This window comes from Coregonus clupeaformis, unplaced genomic scaffold, assembly GCF_020615455.1.
Source record: "Coregonus clupeaformis isolate EN_2021a unplaced genomic scaffold, ASM2061545v1 scaf0069, whole genome shotgun sequence".
In the NCBI taxonomy this organism is placed as follows: domain Eukaryota; kingdom Metazoa; phylum Chordata; class Actinopteri; order Salmoniformes; family Salmonidae; genus Coregonus; species Coregonus clupeaformis.
In genome coordinates, this window is record NW_025533524.1 from 617,055 (window position 1) to 640,186 (window position 23,132).

Here is a 23,132-nt window from a genome sequence, read left to right on the forward strand (position 1 = left end):
AAACTGAGGCAGCAGACTTTGTGAAAATGTGTCTTTGTGTCATTCTCAAAAACGTTTGACCATGACTGTACTGAATCTGCAAAACACTGCCTCCTAAAACATTCAACCTAACCAGAGTAGACCTACAGAAGACATATGTTGCATTAATTAAGTCATTGGTAGAAATAAGGAAGTATCCAACCGAGGGGGTTGTAGAGACAAGGGGAGTGGCTTGGCTTGAGCACATACCTTCCTGCGTCACATACACTTTTTAATTCGAGGGAATACCTGGTAATACTCAACGGACTAGGCCCAAAGCAGAGCTGCCAGAAATACAATATAACATTTCCGTGCAGATGCTCGTGGAGTAACATGTCCTCAAATTAGGTAAGAGACAAATTCCTAGAAATCAATATAAGAAGTGTTTTTACAACTGTAGGCTTAACTTCAGGTGTAGGAGAGGCAACGGGACGTTAGACGCGTCAAGGTATTTCAAGCGATTGGAGTTGTTAATTATTGTTGACCGTTTACTCAAAACGAAACTATTCAAGAGTCGTTTGAAGTCAGTAAAATTATACCATGAACATCATATTATTTCTAGCAGTTTACAAATATGTCATGTCATGTGTCTAAATGAAATGTGAAAAACATGAAGACTGAGGACAACATTTGTAATAGATTGATTGACATGCCTTAATGGTATGAGTCCTTTACCAATATAGATATATGAAAGAAATACCTTCGGATTCAAGCATTTGAACTTGAACAACATATGCACAATGTGTGGAATTTCTTCCATTGCATTTGCCACCTGAGTTCAGTTGGAAGAATCTCGATTATCACTCTGCAGGTCTGTGCAGGTGAAATTGTTGGTACGTAATTCCAGCGCCTGGGTGTATGACGCTGCAGTATGCAATCCTATATACTCCAAAACAAGTCTTATTGCTCCACTGACTCTCTTACAGAATAGGGAAGTATAGAGGGTGTATCTATCTGTGTTTTGGTTTTGACAAGTGAGGTGGATTTCCGTGGTAAAGTTGGTTTGAGATTCGATATTCAACAGACATTTGGACCTTCAAACTTCTATAGCTCGGGAACGATTTGAGCTATATACCTCAGGTGAGGCTCTTTATGAAGGAAAAAAGTTGTACAACATTGCACAGGTCTTATTTTCCCGAGTCCGACCCGAGTTTCATAATCACAAAGCAACGTTGTAGGCAGCCGGCTCAAAGTCAATGCAACTAGTTAGGGACCGTCAACAAAGTGCATGATCACAATATTCAAATAGCTCTTACACCAAGTGATTTAGCAACCCAATTTCAACTGTCCATTGTATCTTTCATAGAGAGGCAAGTTGCACACCCTTTGGTTTTCTCATAAAATGATTCCAACATGTTATTTTGTAAAAAAAAATATATATATTTATTTAATGTCAAAATCTAAAAAAAAACTTAATTCAATATCTCCTTGACCATGTGATCTACACACCTTAAATCAACGTTGTATTGTTCACAGGGTAGGGACACACATCGCACAATTTAATGAAAAATGGTTACATTTTCTTTTACCTTAATTTATTTGTTGAATGTTTGACTTTGAATTCCAATAGCTCCTTGATCACACGGGCACCTTAAACCAAATGTTGTATTGTCACAGGGTAGGGACGCACATCACACACCCTTTGGTACCCTTTTATTTATTTATTTATAAAAAAAAAATACGTTCATTTATTAGTTCCATTTTTGACAGATTGTCACCTCTTACCTGGACGACTGCAACGCTCGTCTCTATAGCCTCTCTGTCAACCCTCTTCAATATGTTCAGAATTCTGTTGCTTCAGTGCCCACCCTGAAGGGTAGAACATTTTTGTGTTACCTTACCTTCATGGCTCCATCTGTTTACAGGCATTTTGATGGGCTGACAAGGGGAGGGAAAAGATAGTGTTGTCCCTCCTCTGGGTCCTTATCTGATGTTCTGGTATAAAGTAAGGCTGTTGGAGAACTTTGCAGACCGTCGTTTTTCGCTCTCTCCTTGGATCCTTTATTTCACATCACTGGAAACCGAAACTTCCCTACATCCGCGCCAAAACCTGGGAAAACATCACATCCACTCTCCACCGACTCCACTGCTCACGTACACATCTCTCCATGTCCTGGATCTATCCTGCACATCTCTCCATGTCCTGGATCTATCCTGCACATCTCTCCATGTCCTGGATCTATCCTGCACATCTCTCCATGTCCTGGATCTATCCTGCACATCTCTCCATGTCCTGGATCTATCCTGCACATCTTCTCCACATCCTGGATCTTTCCTACCTCTCTGACATGCTTGCACATCTAAATCCCCTGTCACTCACTCCGCTCATCTGACTCCAGCTTCCTTATCACCATTAACACCAGACTCCTGGCCACTGGGGACCTTGTCTTCAGTGCCTTCAGCTCAGCTGCACTCCAGCTTCCTTATCACCATTAACACCAGACTCCTGGCCACTGGGGACCTTGTCTTCAGTGCCTTCAGCTCAGCTGCACTCCTCTTAAACTCCTGGAACATCCATCACTCCATTTGCATATTTATAACCATATCTTCAGACAGCACCTATGTTACCCTCCATTCAGCCCCAAGTCTCCCATTTCTTGTTAGATGTTTTGACTAGAACCAAACGTTTTTTAAAAATCATATTACTCTAGTGCTAGCCTCTGGCTTCCTGTTTAAGGTTAGGGCTGATTTTCAAGGTTTTACTGTTAAGCTACAAAGCATTACATGGACTTGCTCCTACCTGTCTCTCTGAGTTGGTCCTGCCGTAGATAATGTATCTACATGTACGCTGCGGTCACAAGACGCAGGCCTCCTTATTTTCATGATCATTTATTATTATTATTATTATTATTATCATTTCAAAGGAAACAGCTGGAGGCAGGGCTTTCTCCTCTAGAGCTCCCCTTTTTATGGAATGGTCTGCTGATCCATGTGAGAGAAACAGACTTGGTCTCAACCTTTTTTAAGTCTTCACTGAAGAATCATCTCTTCAGTAAGTCCTATGGCTCGGGGGTGCAAAGGTGAATGGCAAGGCACTGGCAAGAGGACCCACCCTTGCTGTCTGTGCTTGGCCGGCTCCCCACTCTCTCCTGGGATTCTCTGACCGTATTAGGGAGGCATATTCACTGGCCTGCTCGTGCTCTCACATGCATTCCCTATGAGGGCTCATCATGCCAGGCTTTGTTCACTGTACTCCACTGTTGATCCATTTTTAATTCAGGTCAAGGGCTATGAATACTGTACTTTCTGAATGCACTATCTTCCCCATGAAGTGACTGAAAACATTTCACTTTTAAGAAGGCGTGTAAGTAGATGAAAGTGGGCGGCAGGTGGCTTAGTGGTTGAGAGCGAAGGGTCGTTGGTTCTAATCCCCGAGCCGACTAGGTGAAAAATCTGTCGATGTGCCCTTGAGCAAGGCACTTAACCCTAATTGCTTCTGTAAGTCGCTCTGGATAAGAGCGTCTGCTAAATGACTAAAATGTAAATGTAAATGTACTCGACTCCCTTGGGTCTTCCTGTCCAGTTTTGCTAGGGCTAGTGTGGTGGGGGAGATCTTCCTGGGCTATACTCAACCTTGTCTCAAGGTAGTAAGTTAGTGGTCTGTGGATTTCCGTTGAGTGGTGTGGGGGGCTGTGCTTTGGCAAATTGGGTGGTGTTTATCCTGCCTGATTGGCCCTGTCTGGGAGTAATTTTGGACAGGCCTACAGTGTTGCCCAACCCCCCCGTCTCAGTCCGCAGTATCTATTCTGCAATAGCCTATGTGCCGGGGGGCTAGGGTCAGTCTGTCCTATCTGGTGTACTGTGTGATCTTAGGCATAGTCCCTCTGATCCTCCGCTATCTCTCTGTTTCTCTCTCTCTCTGTCTCTACACACACACACACACACACACACACACACACACACACAAACACTGTACACAGTGATTGATTGATGTTATTGTTGTACATTTCTCATTCTAGATGGAACCCTCTGTAAAGGTTTCTACCTAGCACCTAATGTGGTTCCCCATGGGGACAAGCAGAAGGTTTCTACCTGGCACCTAATGTGGTTCCCCTATGGGGACAAGCAGAAGGTTTCTACCTGGCACCTAATGTGGTTCCCCTATGGGGACAAGCAGAAGGTTTCTACCTGGCACCTAATGTGGTTCCCCTATGGGGACAAGCAGAAGGTTTCTACCTGGCACCTAATGTGGTTCCCCTATGGGGACAAGCAGAAGTAGTCTATATGTTCTATTTAGCACCTTTTTTCTAAAGAGTGTACAACAATAATCTACTCTCCTTTGCCATTGAGTTCCTGGATGTGTTGTGATGTGTTCAGAGTGTTGCTGGAATTATGTAATATTTAAATCCAATTTCAAGTGGCATATTTATCTTTTAAGTCCTTCCGTAGTTTGAATTTGAAAGGCATTGTGGTTAATGTCTTCTATCAGTCTGACTCCATAGCCTTCAGAAGTTAGTAATGTTGTGATGATAAATGTGTGCCATGATTTCACTGGCAGGAATAGATCCATCTTTTTCTTTCTAGTGATCCAAAGAAATTGTATTTGATGCCAATCAAGTGTTAGTTCACAAAAGGAATGGTGCAAAGGGGGGGTGCTGTGGGATTATTTAAGATAATTTTTGTTTTGAAGAGGTAGGGTTACAGATGTTTTCAGAAGATGGGCAGAGTCACTGCTTTTGATGTTTGCAGAGAATGTCAGTGTTGTCCAGGGTCACGCCAAGGTTCCTTGCACTCTGGGAGGGGGACACAGTGGCGTTGTCAACCATGATGGAGAGGTCTTGGAGCTGGCAGGCCTTACCTGGGAGAAAGAGAAGCTCTGTCTTGTGGAGGTTGAGCTTGAGATGGTGGGCCGACATCCAAGCTGAGATATCTGCAAGGCACGCAGATATGCGTGTCACCACCTGGGTGTCAGAAGGGGGGGAAGGAGAAAAGTAGTTGAGTGTCATCCGCATAGCAATGATATGAGAGACCATGTGAGGATATGACAGAGCTTAGTGACTTGGTGTATAGAGAGAAGAGGAGAGGGTCTAGAACCGAGCCCTGGGGGACACCAGTAGTGAGAGTACGTGGTACAGACACAGATCCTCTCCACGTCACTTGGTAGGAGCGGCCTGCCAGGTAGGATGTAATCCAAGAGTGTGCAGAGCCTAAGATGCCCAGCCCTGAGAGGGTGGAGAGGAGGATCTGATGGTTCACTGTCGTAGGCAGCGGAGGATGAGAACAGAGAGAGTCAGCTTTGGCAGTGCGGAGAGCCTCCGTGCCACAGAGGAGAGCAGTCTTGGTTGAGTGACCCGCCTTGAAGCCTGACTGGTTAGGGTCAAGAAGATCGTTTTGAGAGAGATAACGAGAAAGTTGGTCAGAGTCCTGTGAGTGTGCAGAGTCCTGTGAGTGTGCAGAGTCCTGTGAGTGTGTATAGAGACAGTGCAAAAATACAAATAAAATCCAAGGGTCAACTCAGACAGTTCCTGTAGCCATTCTGTTAGGTATTTAGCAGTCTTATGGCTTGGGGATAGAAGCTGTTCAGGAGCCTGTTGGTGTCAGACATGATGCACCGGTAACGCTTGCCGTGCTGAAGCAGAGAACAGTCTATGGCTTAAAGGAGAAGGTTTAAAGGGAGGGGGGAGAAGGTTTAAAAGGGAGGGAGGAGAAAGTTTAAAAGGGAGGGGGGAGAAGGTGGTTAAAGGGGGGGGGTAAAATAGTTTCCTAGTGTTAGAGGCAGAAGCTAAAAAATGTAGAGTGATAGAAAGTGGCTTTAGCAGCGGATACAGAGGAAGAGAAGGTAGAGAGGAGGGAGTGAAAGGATGGCTTTAGCAGCGGATACAGAGGAAGAGAAGGTAGAGAGGAGGGAGTGAAAGGATGGCTTTAGCAGCGGATACAGAGGAAGAGAAGGTAGAGAGGAGGGAGTGAAAGGATGGCTTTAGCAGCGGATACAGAGGAAGAGAAGGTAGAGAGGAGGGAGGGAAAGGATGGCTTTAGCAGCGGATAGAGAGGAAGAGAAGGTAGAGAGGAGGGAGTGAAAGGATGGCTTTAGCAGCGGATACAGAGGAAGAGAAGGTAGAGAGGAGGGAGTGAACAGATGGCTTTAGCAGCGGATAGAGAGGAAGGGAAGGTAGAGCGGAGGGAGTGAACGGATGATAGGTCCTTCAGAAGTTTACTTTTCCTCCATTTTCGCTCAGCTGCCCACAGCCCTGTTCTGTTAGAAGGGTTGCAGCCAAGGGTTGGGGAGCGTCTCTGTAAAGCCTACAGGGGGAGGAACAGCAGCCCTGTTCTGTTAGAAGGGTTGCAGCCAAGGGTTGGGGAGCGTCTCTGTAAAGCCTACAGGGGGAGGAACAGGTATAGAAAACACACACATAGTTGACAAAAGCTACAAAAGAGCAAAATGAGAATCTGTAGAAGACTAGGTAAGCTACTCCAGTGAGAGAGCCTTCCTCTCTCTCCCTCCTGGAACAACTCCACAGAACAACTTGGCAGAACCGTCTTTGTTTCAGCGACGGTCTTAGTTTTGCCCTTCCCCTCAATCCTGTTTGATGTGTCAACAATCAGCTGCACGTTATGAGCAGTCAGCAGTTCACACACTAAGTAGGCCACTGGGAAGACAGACAGCACTTCAAGTAGATGGCCCTAGCTAGCACAAATACAGTACTAGACAACAACAGATAAAACAAAAAATGATACTTATGGTTGATCCTCAGCATAGTTTCTGGAAACATGGAGGTAGACGTGGTAATGGTTGATCCTCAGCATAGTTTCTGGAAACATGGAGGTAGACGTGGTAATTGTTGATCCTCAGCATAGTTTCTGGAAACATGGAGGTAGACGTGGTAATGGTTGATCCTTTTATTTTATTTATTTTAATTTCACCTTTATTTAACCAGGTAAGCCAGTTGAGAACAAGTTCTCATTTACAACTGCGACCTGGCCAAGATAAAGCAAAGCAGTGCGATAAAAACAACAGCACAGAGTTACATATGGGGTAAAACAAAACATAAAGTCAAAAATACAACAGAAAATATATATACAGTGTGTGCAATTGTAGCAAGTTATGGAGGTAAGGCAATAAATAGGCTATAGTGCAAAATAATTACAATTAGTATTAACACTGGAATGATAGATGTGCAAGCGATGATGTGCAAATAGAGATACTGGGGTGCAAATGAGCAAAATAAATAACAATATGGGGATGAGGTAGTTGGGTGGGCTAATTTCAGATGGGCTGTGTACAGGTGCAGTGATCGGTAAGGTGCTCTGACAACTGATGCTTAAAGTTAGTTAGGGAGATAAGAGTCTCCAGCTTCAGAGATTTTTGCAATCCTCAGCATAGTGTCTGGAAACATGGAGTAGATGTGGTAATGGTTGATCCTCAGCATTGTTTCTGGAAACATGGAGGTAGACGTGGTAATGGTTGATCCTCAGCATAGTTTCTGGAAACATGGAGGTAGACGTGGTAATGGTTGATCATCAGCATAGTTTCTGGAACATGGAATAAAGTAAGAAATATAGATGCATAACAAATTGGTAATAAACATGAGATAGACATGTATTAAAGAGTTATACACCATTCACATAAGACACAGAAAATACATGAATATGAAACATTGCAAATGACTTTGTGGAGAAAGCAAAGGAGGTCCTCTTTGACTTCAGATAGAAGGCTGATTTCAGCCGACCCTCAATTGAGAACGGGTAGAGAGGTTCAGCAGTTTAAATTACTTAGGGACTATGTGTGATGTGTGTCCCTACCCTCTGAACAATCCAAAGTTATCCAAAGGAGCTATTGAAGTTTAAGTAATTTTATATATATATATGGAATAATGGACAGTTGAAACGAGGTTGCTAAGTCACATGGTGCTATTGAAATTTGAATATTGTGATAATGCACTTTGTTGATGGTCCCTAACTAGTTGCATTGAAGGTGCACCAGGCTGCCTACACAGTTGCTGTGTTGAAGGCATAGTGCATTTGAACATATACTTTGCTCTGTCAGTTTTCTAATGTTGCCCCACAGTAAAACTAGATTACATGTTTTTACTTTCTCCATCTGTTTTTAGCCTTTCATTCTTCTACGTAACAGTTTTGTCAGGGCTGTTTCCCTGTAGGCTGTCCAATCTTTCCAACCCTGTCCACACACACAAACAAACAAACAAACAAACAAACATACTTCCAACCCTGTCGAGGTCTCCCTATCTGTACCTCTGGTGCTCAGGGTTTAGTGTTTGCCTGTTAAATATTAAACCCTCCAGAGGTCAGCTCTCACATTCCTGTTATCGGGACCTGTTCCTGCCCTTTATGGATGTTACCCACTGTATTTGTATCTATTATGGATCCCCATTAGTTCCTGCCAAGGCAGCAGCTACTCTTCCAGGGGTTTATTATGGATCCCCATTAGTTCCTGCCAAGGCAGCAGCTACTCTTCCTGGGGTTTATTATGGATCCCCATTAGTTCCTGCCAAGGCAGCAGCTACTCTTCCTGGGGTTTATTATGGATCCCCATTAGTTCCTGCCAAGGCAGCAGCTACTCTTCCTGGGGTTTATTATGGATCCCCATTAGTTCCTGCCAAGGCAGCAGCTACTCTTCCTGGGTTTATTATGGATCCCCATTAGTTCCTGCCAAGGCAGCAGCTACTCTTCCTGGGGTTTATTATGGATCCCCATTAGTTCCTGCCAAGGCAGCAGCTACTCTTCCTGGGGTTTATTATGGATCCCCATTAGTTCCTGCCAAGGCAGCAGCTACTCTTCCTGGGGTTTATTATGGATCCCCATTAGTTCCTGCCAAGGCAGCAGCTACTCTTCCTGGGGTTTATTATGGATCCCCATTAGTTCCTGCCAAGGCGCAGCTACTCTTCCTGGGGTTTATTATGGATCCCCATTAGTTCCTGCCAAGGCAGCAGCTACTCTTCCTGGGGTTTATTATGGATCCCCATTAGTTCCTGCCAAGGCAGCAGCAGGGACTGTGAACAGACACAAACACAGGCAGACACACACATGATAACAGACGCACTCTACACACACGTACACATGGATTTTGCATTGTAGATATGTGGTAGTAGAGTAGTGGCCTGAGGGCACATACTTAATGTGTTGTGAAATCTGTCATGAATGTATTGTAATGTTTTTAAAATTGTATAACTGCCTTAATTTTGATGGACCCCAGGAAGAGTAGCTGCTGCCTTGGCAGGAACTAATGGGGATCCATAATAAATACAAATACTCTTCCTGGGGTCCAGCAACATTAAGGAAGTTATATACAGTAAAAAAATATTACATGACATTACATTTCATAACACTTTTCACAACACATTAAGTGTGTTCCCTCAGGCCGCTACTCAACTGCCACATATCTACAATACAACATCCATGTGTACCAGTGGCGGTCAGTTCTGTTTAAGATGAGGGAGGATGATTATTTTTTCCCATGTTATTCATATTTTATTCACCCAGTTCAATGTAACATTGATAGGTCTACCTGATACTCTAATTTTCCCTTTACCCATCACGAGGTTGCTATAACCTAGCCTATGAATGAAAGTTTACAACGTAGCTGCACACATGTTCGAGAGAGAAATTTGAGGTGACAGGCGGTGTAATCGTTCGTCCAACAGTTGCAAACAAGAGTTTCTATTGGACAACTTCAGGTATGTTTATCCCCGTTTTGTTCTGTTTAAGAAACGTTTTTTCAACAGGAATGAACACACCCCTGATCACGCGTAAACACAGTTCACTTTCATAGCAGCCATGTTGTATTCATTCGCGCGTCTATGCTCTCTCCTCCTCTCACCTTTTCCCTTCGTCTGTGTATGTGACCAGGCATAAAAACCTTTCCAAGCCAAACCATATCATAACCGCTACACACAGCCTTTATCGTTGTCCCCATATTAGCTAAAATAAACGTCATAGTCAACATAGCTAATAGAACTAACGTGTTTGTAAACCCACTACAATCATGCAGTAACGTTACAGTGTACAGTCAGTAAGCAGTTATACCGGCGGGCCCCGGTGGCAATAATTTTGTAAAACCAAAAGCTTACCTTGACTTGGAAGAGTTCCAGTGTTGTGTTGGAAAGTCATAGCCAGCTAGCTAACATGGCAACCCTCTGTTTGAGCAGGGTGTTTGAGTAGGCTAAACTAGCTAGCTGCATTTGCTAGCTAAGTAAGTGAAACTAAAAGTGGGAAAAAAAATGACAATCTCTCTCTCTAGTATTATTTGGTGACGTGATTATATGTAGTTTAGTTTTATCTAAAAAGGATAACTTTTTAACTGTTTTACAATGTTTATTTTTCTGAAAATCACTGAAGAGGATGGTCCTCCCCTTCCTCCTCTGAGGAGCCTCCACTGATGTGAATGTGTGTGTAGAGTGCGTGTGTTAGCATGTGTCTGTGTCTGTGTGTGTGTGTCTCTTCACAGTCTGATTCTACTGCTTGTTATCAGTTACTTGATGTAGAATAGAGTTCCATGTAGTCATGGCTCTGTGTAGTACTGTGCGCCTCCTATAGTCTGTTCTGGACTTGGATTGTGAAGAGACCTCTGGTGGCATGTCTTGTGGGGGTATGCATGGGTGTCCGAGCTGTGTGCTAGTAGTTTAAACAGACAGCTCGGTGCATTCAACATGTCAACACCTCTCACAAATACAAGTAGTGATGCAGTCAATCTCTCCTCTACTTTGAGCCATGAGAGATTGACATGTATATTATTAATGTTAGCTCTCTGTGTACAGTTAAGGGCCAGCCGTGCTGCCCTGTTCTGAGCCAATTGTAATTTTCCCAAGTCCCTCTTTGTGGCACCTGACCACACGACTGAACAGTAGTCCAGATGCGACAAAACTAGGGCCTGTAGGACCTGCCTTGTTGATAGTGTTGTTAAGAAGGCAGAGCAGCGCTTTATTATGGACAGACTTCTCCCCATTTTAGCTACTGTTGCATCAACATGTTTTGACCATGACAGTTTACAATCTAGGGTTACTCCAAGCAGTTTAGTCACCTCAACTTGTTCAATTTCCACAGTATTCATTACAAGATTTAGTTGAGGTTTAGGGTTTAGTGAATGATTTGTCCCAAATAAAATGCTTTTAGTTTTAGAAATATTTAGGACTAACTTATTCCTTGCCACCCATTCTGAAACTAACTGCAACTTTGTTAAGAGTTGCAGTCATTTCAGTCGCTGTGGTAGCTGACATGTATAGTGTTGAGTCATCTGCATACATAGACACACTGGCTTTACTCAAAGCATTGACGTTATTGTGAAAACCCATAGGCAAATGCAACTACAGTGGCTGCCTGTAATATAGCCCTTTGGTGGGGGAAAACTAATTCTGATTGGCTGGGCCTGACTCCCCAGTGGGCGGGCCTGACTCCCCAGTGGGCGGGCCTGACTCCCCAGTGGGCGGGCCTGACTCCCCAGTGGGCGGGCCTGACTCCCCAGTGGGCGGGCCTGACTCCCCAGTGGGCGGGCCTGACTCCCCAGTGGGCGGGCCTATGCCCTCCCAGGCCCACCTATGGCTGCCCCCCTGCCCAGTCATGTGAAACCCATAGATTAGGACCTAATAAAATTATTTCAATTGACTGATTTCCTTATAAGTCAGTAAAACCGTTGAAATTGTTTCATGTTGAGTTTATATTTTTGTTCAGTGTATATATAAAGCCAGGTTGGTTGTCATACCAAGCTACCTAACTGTAAGTTGCTCTTGATAAGAGTGTCTGCTGAATGACTAAATGTAAGTACTTGTGTTTCAATGAAAGGTCCCATTTTTCATTAAGAAAATATTTTCGTAACTGTTTTTCATGGAGATGTTTGGATTGGGTTTCTCAAAGTACAGCTACTAATATACTGTAGAATGGCATGCCATTACGCAAGACAGGAGATTGGAAACCTTACCCTTGCTTTCCTCCTGTGCAATCGTTTGTAACTAGAAAACATCTCAAATGGTCAAACTTTATTAGCAACTGACCATACTAACCTTTCAGAGTTCACAGCATTTAAAGTATTCGTTATCAAAATGCTCTGAACCATGTACTATTACATGAAAATGATTGAACAGGAAGTAATGAGGTGCCTGTTATGTAATATTGTCTGAGCGTCTCGATCGTAGGATTGTAGCGTTCCAACCCCTCCCTCCCACAAACCCATGTGGTGGTGCTAGGTGCTGTGGGGAGTATCTCCCAGACAAACACGCACGCAGGCACTTACGCACACGCACACACGCACGCACACGCAAACACACACACACAGAGTGAGACACACACACACACACACACAGAGTGAGACACACACACACACACACACAGAGTGAGACACACACACACACACACACACACACACACACACACACAATATTAGGAAGGTGTTCTTAATGTTTGGCATACTAAGTGTAGAGATACTGTTAGTCGCAGGAGCATGTCCAGGAGCATAGCTGTGTACCCTCGGTTAGTCTTAAAACCACAATGACTGCTTGCAATCAATCATCAGTTGTTTGTTGAACACAGCCCGTTGGTTGTTGATTGGTTAGTACAGAATCTGCTGTAATCTTCGGGACATATTTTCTGTTGAGGTGTGATTCTCAAGGACAGAATTGGCTCAATGCAGACCACAGCTTGCCTCACCAGACCTGGGTTCAAATACTATTCAAAATAATTTCAAATACTTTCTCTGGGCTTGATTAAGCTTGCCTGGCACAATCCAACCAATAGAATAATCGCAAAAGTGCAAACCCCCGCCCATGTGGTATTTCCAGGCAGACCAGAGCAAACGCTAACATGATTTGAAAGATTTCTAATGTTATTTGAACCCAGGTTTGTGCCTCACTACAGAACACACTGCAGAGAAAATGGGCCGTGGGAAAGCGTGCTTGTTGCGTAACAGCTTTGTCCCCTTTTCTCCTTACTGCCAGTGTAATGTTAGTTATATCCTTACTGCCAGTGTAATGTTAGTTATGGCCTTACTGCTAGTGTAATGTTAGTTATGTCCTTACTGCCAGTGTAATGTTAGTTATGGCCTTACTGCCAGTGTAATGTTAGTTATGGCCTTACTGCCAGTGTAATGTTAGTTATTGCCTTACTGCCAGTGTAATGTTAGTTATGGCCTTACTGCCAGTGTAATGTTAGTTATGGCCTTACTGCTAGTGTAATGTTAGTTATGGCCTTACTGCCAGTGTAATGTTAGTTATGGCCTTACTGCTAGTATAATGTTAGTTATGGCCTTACTGCCAGTGTAATGTTAGTTATGTCCTTACTGCCAGTGTAATGTTAGTTATATCCTTACTGCCAGTGTAATGTTAGTTATGGCCTTACTGCTAGTGTAATGTTAGTTATGTCCTTACTGCTAGTGTAATGTTAGTTATGGCCTTACTGCTAGTGTAATGTTAGTTATTGCCTTACTGCCAGTGTAATGTTAGTTATGGCCTTACTGCCAGTGTAATGTTAGTTATATCCTTACTGCCAGTGTAATGTTAGTTATATCCTTACTGCCAGTGTAATGTTAGTTATGTCCTTAATGCCAGTGTAATGTTAGTTATGTACTTACTGCTAGTGTAATGTTAGTTATGTCCTTACTGCTAGTGTAATGTTAGTTATGTCCTTACTGCCAGTGTAATGTTAGTTATGTCCTTACTGCCAGTGTAATGTTAGTTATGTACTTACTGCTAGTGTAATGTTAGTTATGTCCTTACTGCCAGTGTAATGTTAGTTATGTACTTACTGCCAGTGTAATGTTAGTTATGGCCTTACTGCTAGTGTAATGTTAGTTATATCCTTACTGCCAGTGTAATGTTAGTTATGGCCTTACTGCCAGTGTAATGTTAGTTATGGCCTTACTGCCAGTGTAATGTTAGTTATGGCCTTACTGCTAGTGTAATGTTAGTTATATCCTTACTGCCAGTGTAATGTTAGTTATATCCTTACTGCCAGTGTAATGTTAGTTATGTCCTTACTGCTAGTGTAATGTTAGTTATATCCTTACTGCCAGTGTAATGTTAGTTATGTACTTACTGCCAGTGTAATGTTAGTTATGTCCTTACTGCCAGTGTAATGTTAGTTATGGCCTTACTGCCAGTGTAATGTTAGTTATGGCCTTACTGCCAGTGTAATGTTAGTTATGGCCTTACTGCCAGTGTAATGTTAGTTATTGCCTTACTGCCAGTGTAATGTTAGTTATGTCCTTACTGCTAGTGTAATGTTAGTTATGTCCTTACTGCCAGTGTAATGTTAGTTATGTCCTTACTGCCAGTGTAATGTTAGTTATGTCCTTACTGCTAGTGTAATGTTAGTTATTTCCTTACTGCCAGTGTAATGTTAGTTATGTACTTACTGCCAGTGTAATGTTAGTTATGGCCTTACTGCCAGTGTAATGTTAGTTATGGCCTTACTGCCAGTGTAATGTTAGTTATGTCCTTACTGCCAGTGTAATGTTAGTTATGGCCTTACTGCCAGTGTAATGTTAGTTATGTCCTTACTGCCAGTGTAATGTTAGTTATGCCCTTACTGCTAGTGTAATGTTAGTTATGTCCTTACTGCTAGTGTAATGTTAGTTATGGCCTTACTGCCAGTGTAATGTTAGTTATGTCCTTACTGCTAGTGTAATGTTAGTTATGTCCTTACTGCCAGTGTAATGTTAGTTATGTCCTTACTGCTAGTGTAATGTTAGTTATGTCCTTACTGCCAGTGTAATGTTAGTTATGTACTTACTGCCAGTGTAATGTTAGTTATGTCCTTACTGCTAGTGTAATGTTAGTTATGTACTTACTGCCAGTGTAATGTTAGTTATGTCCTTACTGCTAGTGTAATGTTAGTTATTTCCTTACTGCCAGTGTAATGTTAGTTATGTACTTACTGCCAGTGTAATGTTAGTTATGGCCTTACTGCCAGTGTAATGTTAGTTATGTCCTTACTGCCAGTGTAATGTTAGTTATTGCCTTACTGCCAGTGTAATGTTAGTTATGGCCTTACTGCCAGTGTAATGTTAGTTATATCCTTACTGCCAGTGTAATGTTAGTTATGTCCTTACTGCCAGTGTAATGTTAGTTATGTACTTACTGCCAGTGTAATGTTAGTTATGTCCTTACTGCCAGTGTAATGTTAGTTATGGCCTTACTGCCAGTGTAATGTTAGTTATGGCCTTACTGCTAGTGTAATGTTAGTTATATCCTTACTGCCAGTGTAATGTTAGTTATATCCTTACTGCCAGTGTAATGTTAGTTATGGCCTTACTGCCAGTGTAATGTTAGTTATGGCCTTACTGCCAGTGTAATGTTAGTTATGGCCTTACTGCTAGTGTAATGTTAGTTATATCCTTACTGCCAGTGTAATGTTAGTTATATCCTTACTGCCAGTGTAATGTTAGTTATGTCCTTACTGCTAGTGTAATGTTAGTTATGCCCTTACTGCCAGTGTAATGTTAGTTATGTACTTACTGCCAGTGTAATGTTAGTTATGTACTTACTGCCAGTGTAATGTTAGTTATGTCCTTACTGCCAGTGTAATGTTAGTTATGTCCTTACTGCCAGTGTAATGTTAGTTATGTACTTACTGCCAGTGTAATGTTAGTTATGGCCTTACTGCCAGTGTAATGTTAGTTATGGCCTTACTGCCAGTGTAATGTTAGTTATGTCCTTACTGCCAGTGTAATGTTAGTTATGGCCTTACTGCCAGTGTAATGTTAGTTATGGCCTTACTGCCAGTGTAATGTTAGTTATGTCCTTACTGCCAGTGTAATGTTAGTTATGTCCTTACTGCCAGTGTAATGTTAGTTATGGCCTTACTGCTAGTGTAATGTTAGTTATGTCCTTACTGCTAGTGTAATGTTAGTTATGGCCTTACTGCCAGTGTAATGTTAGTTATATCCTTACTGCCAGTGTAATGTTAGTTATGTCCTTACTGCTAGTGTAATGTTAGTTATATCCTTACTGCCAGTGTAATGTTAGTTAAAGTTCTCATGGCTTCATTGGGGTGTTTTTCCCTGACAGAGTTGTTATTGTTTCATATGTGTTTTTGTTTGCGTTGCATTTAGAAAGGGACTGGCCCGTTTCACAAACCCAAAGATGTTGGTTCATTTTGATACTCAAAGTGGTGTTTAACAGATGTGATCGTACGTCGTAACTCTTGTGAAAGTGGTGTGTGTGTTTAACAGATATGACCGTACGTCGTAGCTCTCTTGTAAAAGTGGTGTGTGTATTTAACAGATGTGATCGTACTTCGTAACTCTCTTGCGTTGTGTTTTTAAAGAAAGGCCTGTCCAGCCAGCGAGCCCAGTTGATTGGTGTTTATTCTGACAATAGACACAAGGAAGCACATTAGATGTTAGATTAGATGTGCAACAGTATGTTGATGGCTGTACATTTGTGATTCGTCTGTAGCATGGAAATAACTGTATATTAGCAGGGACCAATGAGACCATTATATCTTGAGAATGCCAGCTAACTCACTCTTAGAGCAATAACAAACAAAAGCACATCCCAGGATGCCCCCAATATTTACCAGGTACCGTACACATATATACACAAACCAGGACATGGACATAGTGAACTCCTACACATTATAAATATGACAATAGAGTACTGTATTTCAGAACGTGACCTACCACTTGCATGTCAGTATCAGACTGGGAAGAATTGACATTTGTGATCTCCCCCTATCTGCGAGCATGACCAAGTTGAATACGTATTTCTGCAATGGCAAGTGGAAACATAACCAACCGTGTGACGTGTAGGCCTGTGCACTGCCATGCGAGCTTACCTTCTGACTCACACAGGCCTTCACATGAACACAGAGAGACAGGAAAGGCTATCAGTAGATCAAGATCTGTGAATCGACTGTGAAGTGAGTCAGAACCCTATCTGATACTATACCACCACGCAGCATAGCATTGTTACTAATATATAACGTGTGTCGTGGAAATTCTTACACAGGGACACTCAAAGTCAGTCTTAAATGAATCATTGTGAACGTCTGTCAGGAGCTCTAACGGGGCAGTCCCGTTCAGTTCTCTTATATACTGCAGACAAGTCATATTTTCATGATTTAGCTTATTCATCATTGATTGATCATTTAACGTTTGCTTCGTTCATGTGGCCGACCAATACTGGGTCATGCATGTGACAGACCAATACCTCACGAGGCTTCTTCTCTAAGCTGAGACCTTGAAAACTGCGATATCAAAACAAGGGTCTGGGCGTACTGCCAAATTGCAGATGCTGATAGTGAGGGTTCGTTCAATCAGTCACTTGCATGAACACAGAAATTGGTAAATAGAAAAGCACAAACATAGAACATAGAAATTGGTAAATAGAAAAGCACAAACATAGAACATAGAAATTGGTAAATAGAAAAGCACAAACATAAAATGTTCCATCACAGGTGTTACTATTGTATAAGTTATACTCGTATATAAAGCACATTTAACGTTGAAAGTATGAGAGCTGTGACTTCTACATGGAATGTTTCCATTACTCAAAACATTTTGTGATTTGTCTCCATCACATGGAAAATTAGATGCGCTCAGTGGCCAGTTTATTAGGTACACCGGGTTGGTGTACCGGGTAGGACCCCTTTGCCTTCAGAACAGCCTGAATGATTCAGGGCATGGAAACGATGCTCAATTGGTATCAAGGAACCTAACGTGTGCCAGGAAAACATTCCCCACACCATTACACCACCGCCACCAGCCTGTACCGTTGACACCAGGCAGGATGTGGCCATGGACTCATGCTGCTTATGCCAGATCCTGACTCTGCCATCAGCATGACGCAACAGGAACCAGGATTCGTCGAATCAGGCAATATTTTAACACTCCTCATTTGTCCAGTGTTGGTGATGGCGTGCCCAGTGGAGCTGCTTCTTCTTGTTTTTAGCTGATTGGAGTGGAACCCGGTGTGGTCGTCTGCTGCAATAGCCCATCTGTGACAAGGACCAACTGGTTGTGCGTTCCGAGATGCCGTTCTGCGCCGTTATTTGTCTCTTTGTGGTCGCCTGTTAGCTTGCACGATTCTTGCCATTCTCCTTCAACCTTTCGTCAACGAGCTGTTTTCGCCCACAGGACTGCCGCTGACTGGATGTTTTTTGTTTGTCGCACCATTCTCTGTAAACTCTAGACACTGTCGTGCGTGAAAAGCCCAGGAGGCCGGCTGTTTCTGAGGTACTGGAACAGACGCACCTGGCACCAATGATCATACCACGCTCAAAGTCACTTAGGTCACTCGTTTTGCCCATTCTAACGTTCAATCGAACAGTAACTGAATGCCTTGATGCCTGTCTGCTTGATATAGCAAGCCACGGCCACGTGACTCACTGTCTGTAGGAGCGAACCATTTTCTCTCCTCTCTCTCTCTCTCTCTCTCTCTCTCTCTCTCTCTCTCTCTCTCTCCCAGGTATGATATCAGTGTGACATTGCCCTCTTCCCCCCCTCTCTCTCTCCCTCTCTCTCCTCTCTACCCCCTCTCTCTCTCTCCTCCCCCTCCCCCTCTCTCTCCCTCTCCCCCTCTCTCCCCTCTCCCCTCTCTCTCTCTCTCTCCCCAGGTATGATATCAGTGTGACATTGCCCTCCTCTTCCCCCCCTCTCTCTCTCCCTCTCTCTCCTCTCTACCCCCCTCTCTCTCTCCCTCCTCCCCCCTCCCCCCCTCTCTCTCCCTCTCCCCCCCTCTCTCCCTCTCCCCCTCTCTCTCTCTCCCCCCAGGTATGATATCAGTGTGACATTGCCCTCCTCTCCCCCTCTCTCTCTCTGCTCTCCCTCTCCCCAGGTATGAATACAGTTTAACGTTGTCCTCCTCTCTGCCCTGAGAATGTATGAGGTGATGCAAGGAGACACTACCACCCTGTCCTGGAGGCTACCCAGCCCCGGTCACAACAATGGCCCACAACAAAGCCCCTTCAGCGAGGAGGGAGGGCCCACCAAGATCCTCAAAGTCTGTTTCTCCACCAACAACACCCTGGGGAAGAACTTCAAGCTGGTCAAGTGTGACAGCTCCTGGCAGATCAGGGTGAGGGATTGTCTTGATACTGTGACTGCGTACTTAGTTATTTAGTTGTAACATTGTAAGAATACACTACTTTAAACTAACTATATAGCTTCGCAGACTAGCCCCCCAAATTCTAGCTGTGACTGACTCCATACTGGTCTCCTCCAGGCTATAGTGCAGTCTATCCTGACCAGTGGTAGGCTGGGCCCTAACATCCTGTATAAAGGCTCCTATGGCCTGCTGCTGAAGCACCTCAAGTCAGACGAGCTCCACTGGCTCCATCCAGACCTGACCGTGGGGGAGGTGGAGCAACGCTATGAGAGTCAGCACGTGGAGGCAGAGTGGAGGTGAGAGGAGGGGTGGGGTGGGGTGGAGGAGGTGGAGCAACGCTATGAGAGTCACCACGTGGAGGCCGAGTGGAGGTGAGAGGAGGGGTGGAGGAGGTGGGGGTGAGAGGAGGGTGGAGGAGGTGGGGGTGAGAGGAGGGTGGAGGAGGTGGGGGTGAGAGGAGGGTGGGTGGGGTGGGAGGAGGTGGGGGGTGAGAGGAGGGTGGAGGAGGTGGGGGGGTGAGAGGAGGGTGGAGGAGGTGGGGGGTGAGAGGAGGGTGGGAGGAGGTGGGGGGTGAGGAGGAGGAGGTGGGCGTCAGTGGAGGAGTAGAGGAGGTGGGGGTTAGAGGAGGGTGGAGGAGTGGTGGGGGTGAGAGGAAGGTGCAGGAGTGGTGGGGGTGAGATGAGTGGTGGAGGTAGGGGTTAGAGGAGGGGTGGAGGAGGTGAGGAGGGTGGAGGAGGTAGGGGTGAGAGGAGGGTGGAGGAAGTGGGGGTGAGGAGGGTGAAGGAGGTAGGGGTGAGAGGAGGGTGGAGGAGGTGGGAGTGCAGGAGGTGGGGGTGAGAGGAGGGTGGAGGAGAGGAGGGTGAGAGAAAGTAATGCACATGATGGATAATATACGGAGCCATTTGAGACGCAGCCCAGGTTGAGCAAGAGGAAGTAGTCAGGAACAATGATGATTGTATTGACGAATACGGTTCAGTTGAAGACTCCTACTCTAAAGCAGTGGTATGGTCATCTCTCCCCAGGTATGACCTGAGAGTCCGCTACATTCCAGTCAACTTCCTGGAAAAGTTTAAAGAAGACAGAACCACACTGCTGTATTTCTATCAACAGGTACGGTAGGCAGCAAGCACTACCCTGACTATGGAGAGAACACATTAATACTCTATAGAGAGAACACATTAATACCCTGACTATGTAGAGAACACATTAATACTCTGACTATGTAGAGAACACATTAATACCCTGACTATGTAGAGAACACATTAATACTCTATGTAGAGAACACATTCATACTGACTATGTAGAGAACACAATAATACTGACTATGTAGAGAACACATTAATACTCTATGTAGAGAACACATTACTACTCTATGTAGAGAACACATTACTACTCTATGTAGAGAACACATTAATACTCTGACTATGTAGAGAACACATTCATACTGACTATGTAGAGAACACATTACTACTCTGACTATGTAGAGAACACATTAATACTCTGACTATGTAGAGAACACATTAATACTCTATGTAGAGAACACATTACTACTCTGACTATGTAGAGAACACATTAATACTCTGACTATGTAGAGAACACATTAATACTCTGACTATGTAGAGAACACATTCATACTGACTATGTAGAGAACACATTAATACTCTGACTATGTAGAGAACACATTAATACTCTATGTAGAGAACACATTACTACTCTGACTATGTAGAGAACACATTACTACTCTGACTATGTAGAGAACACATTAATACTCTGACTATGTAGAGAACACATTCATACTGACTATGTAGAGAACACATTAATACTGACTATGTAGAGAACACATTAATACTCTATGTAGAGAACACATTACTACTCTGACTATGTAGAGAACACATTAATACTCTGACTATGTAGAGAACACATTAATACTCTATGTAGAGAACACATTAATACCCTGACTATGTAGAGAACACATTACTACTCTGACTATGTAGAGAACACATTACTACTCTGACTATGTAGAGAACACATTACTACTCTGACTATGTAGAGAACACATTACTACTCTGACTATGTAGAGAACACATTACTACTCTGACTATGTAGAGAACACATTACTACTCTGACTATGTAGAGAACACATTACTACTCTGACTATGTAGAGAACACATTAATACTCTGACTATGTAGAGAACACATTAATACTCTGACTATGTAGAGAACACATTAATACTCTATGTAGAGAACACATTACTACTCTGACTATGTAGAGAACACATTAATACTCTGACTATGTAGAGAACACATTAATACTCTATGTAGAGAACACATTAATACCCTGACTATGTAGAGAACACATTACTACTCTGACTATGTAGAGAACACATTAATACTCTGACTATGTAGAGAACACATTAATACTCTATGTAGAGAACACATTAATACTCTGACTATGTAGAGAACACATTAATACTCTGACTATGTAGAGAACACATTACTACTCTGACTATGTAGAGAACACATTAATACTCTGACTATGTAGAGAACACATTAATACTCTGACTATGTAGAGAACACATTCATACTGACTATGTAGAGAACACATTCATACTGACTATGTAGAGAACACATTCATACTGACTATGTAGAGAACACATTAATACTCTATGTAGAGAACACATTAATACTCTGACTATGTAGAGAACACATTACTACTCTGACTATGTAGAGAACACATTAATACTCTATGTAGAGAACACATTCATACTGACTATGTAGAGAACACATTCATACTGACTATGTAGAGAACACATTCATACTGACTATGTAGAGAACACATTAATACTCTGACTATGTAGAGAACACATTAATACTCTATGTAGAGAACACATTCATACTGACTATGTAGAGAACACATTAATACTCAGATTATTAATGTGTTCTCTACATAGTCAATGTAGAGAACACATTAATACTCTGACTATGTAGAGAACACATTCATACTCTGACTATGTAGAGAACACATTAATACTATATGTAGAGAACACATTAATACTCTGACTATGTAGAGAACACATTAATACTCTGACTATGTAGAGAACACATTAATACTCTGACTATGTAGAGAACACATTAATACTCTGACTATGTAGAGAACACATTAATACTCTGACTATGTAGAGAACACATTAATACTCTATGTAGAGAACACATTAATACTCTATGTAGAGAACACATTAATACTCGGACTATGTAGAGAACACATAATACTCGGACTATGTAGAGAACACATTAATAATCTATGTAGAGAACACATTAATACTGACTATGTAGAGAACACATTAATACTCTATGTAGAGAACACATTAATACTCTGACTATGTAGAGAACACATTAATAATATATGTAGAGAACACATTAATACTCTGACTATGTAGAGAACACATTAATACTCTGACTATGTAGAGAACACATTAATACTCTGACTATGTAGAGAACACATTAATACTCTGACTATGTAGAGAACACATTAATACTCTATGTAGAGAACACATTAATACTCTGACTATGTAGAGAACACATTAATACTCTGACTATGTAGAGAACACATTAATACTATATGTAGAGAACACATTAATACTCTATATAGAGAACACATTATTACTCTATGTAGAGAACACATTAATACTCTGACTATGTAGAGAACACATTAATACTTTATGTAGAGAACACATTAATACTCTGACTATGTAGAGAACACATTAATACTCTGACTATGTAGAGAACACATTAAAACTCTGACTATGTAGAGAACACATTAATACTCTATAGAGAGAACACATTAATACTCTGACTATGGAGAGAACACATTAATACTTTCCAGAACTTCATCATCTAAAGATAACTCACTGATGTCTTGGCCTTGTGTGGATACTGTAGATGCATTGTGACTACAGACAGATGTAATGTGTTCTCTCGGTATTGCCTGTGTTAGGTGCGTAGTGACTACATGCAGTATCATGCCAGTAAAGTCAGTGACGGGATGGCCCTGCAGCTGGGCTGTCTGGAGATTAGGTGAGGTTGGGCTTTCCTATTGTATTGTCAATGTGTAGACATTATCAACAT

At 42.7% G+C, this 23,132-nt stretch overlaps 1 protein-coding gene across 3 annotated transcripts in view; it reads left to right on the forward strand.

Annotated features, from left to right (window-relative positions):
* Positions 1–262: 262 nt before the first annotated feature.
* ptk2bb (protein tyrosine kinase 2 beta, b) overlaps positions 263–23,132 on the forward strand; it is a 67,676-nt gene continuing 44,806 nt past the window's right edge. For 2 of the 3 annotated variants that reach the window (XR_005998112.2, XM_041870067.2), the window contains exons 1-5: positions 263–366; positions 18,738–18,977; positions 19,125–19,303; positions 20,030–20,117; positions 23,002–23,081. Coding sequence is in view for 2 of the 3 variants with exons in the window: in XM_041870067.2 (XP_041726001.1) it covers positions 18,780–18,977; positions 19,125–19,303; positions 20,030–20,117; positions 23,002–23,081 (545 nt within the window). In the remaining variant the exon portion in view is untranslated. The remainder of the gene's footprint in view (positions 367–18,737; positions 18,978–19,124; positions 19,304–20,029; positions 20,118–23,001; positions 23,082–23,132) is intronic. The other variant, XM_041870068.2, reaches the window with a different exon arrangement.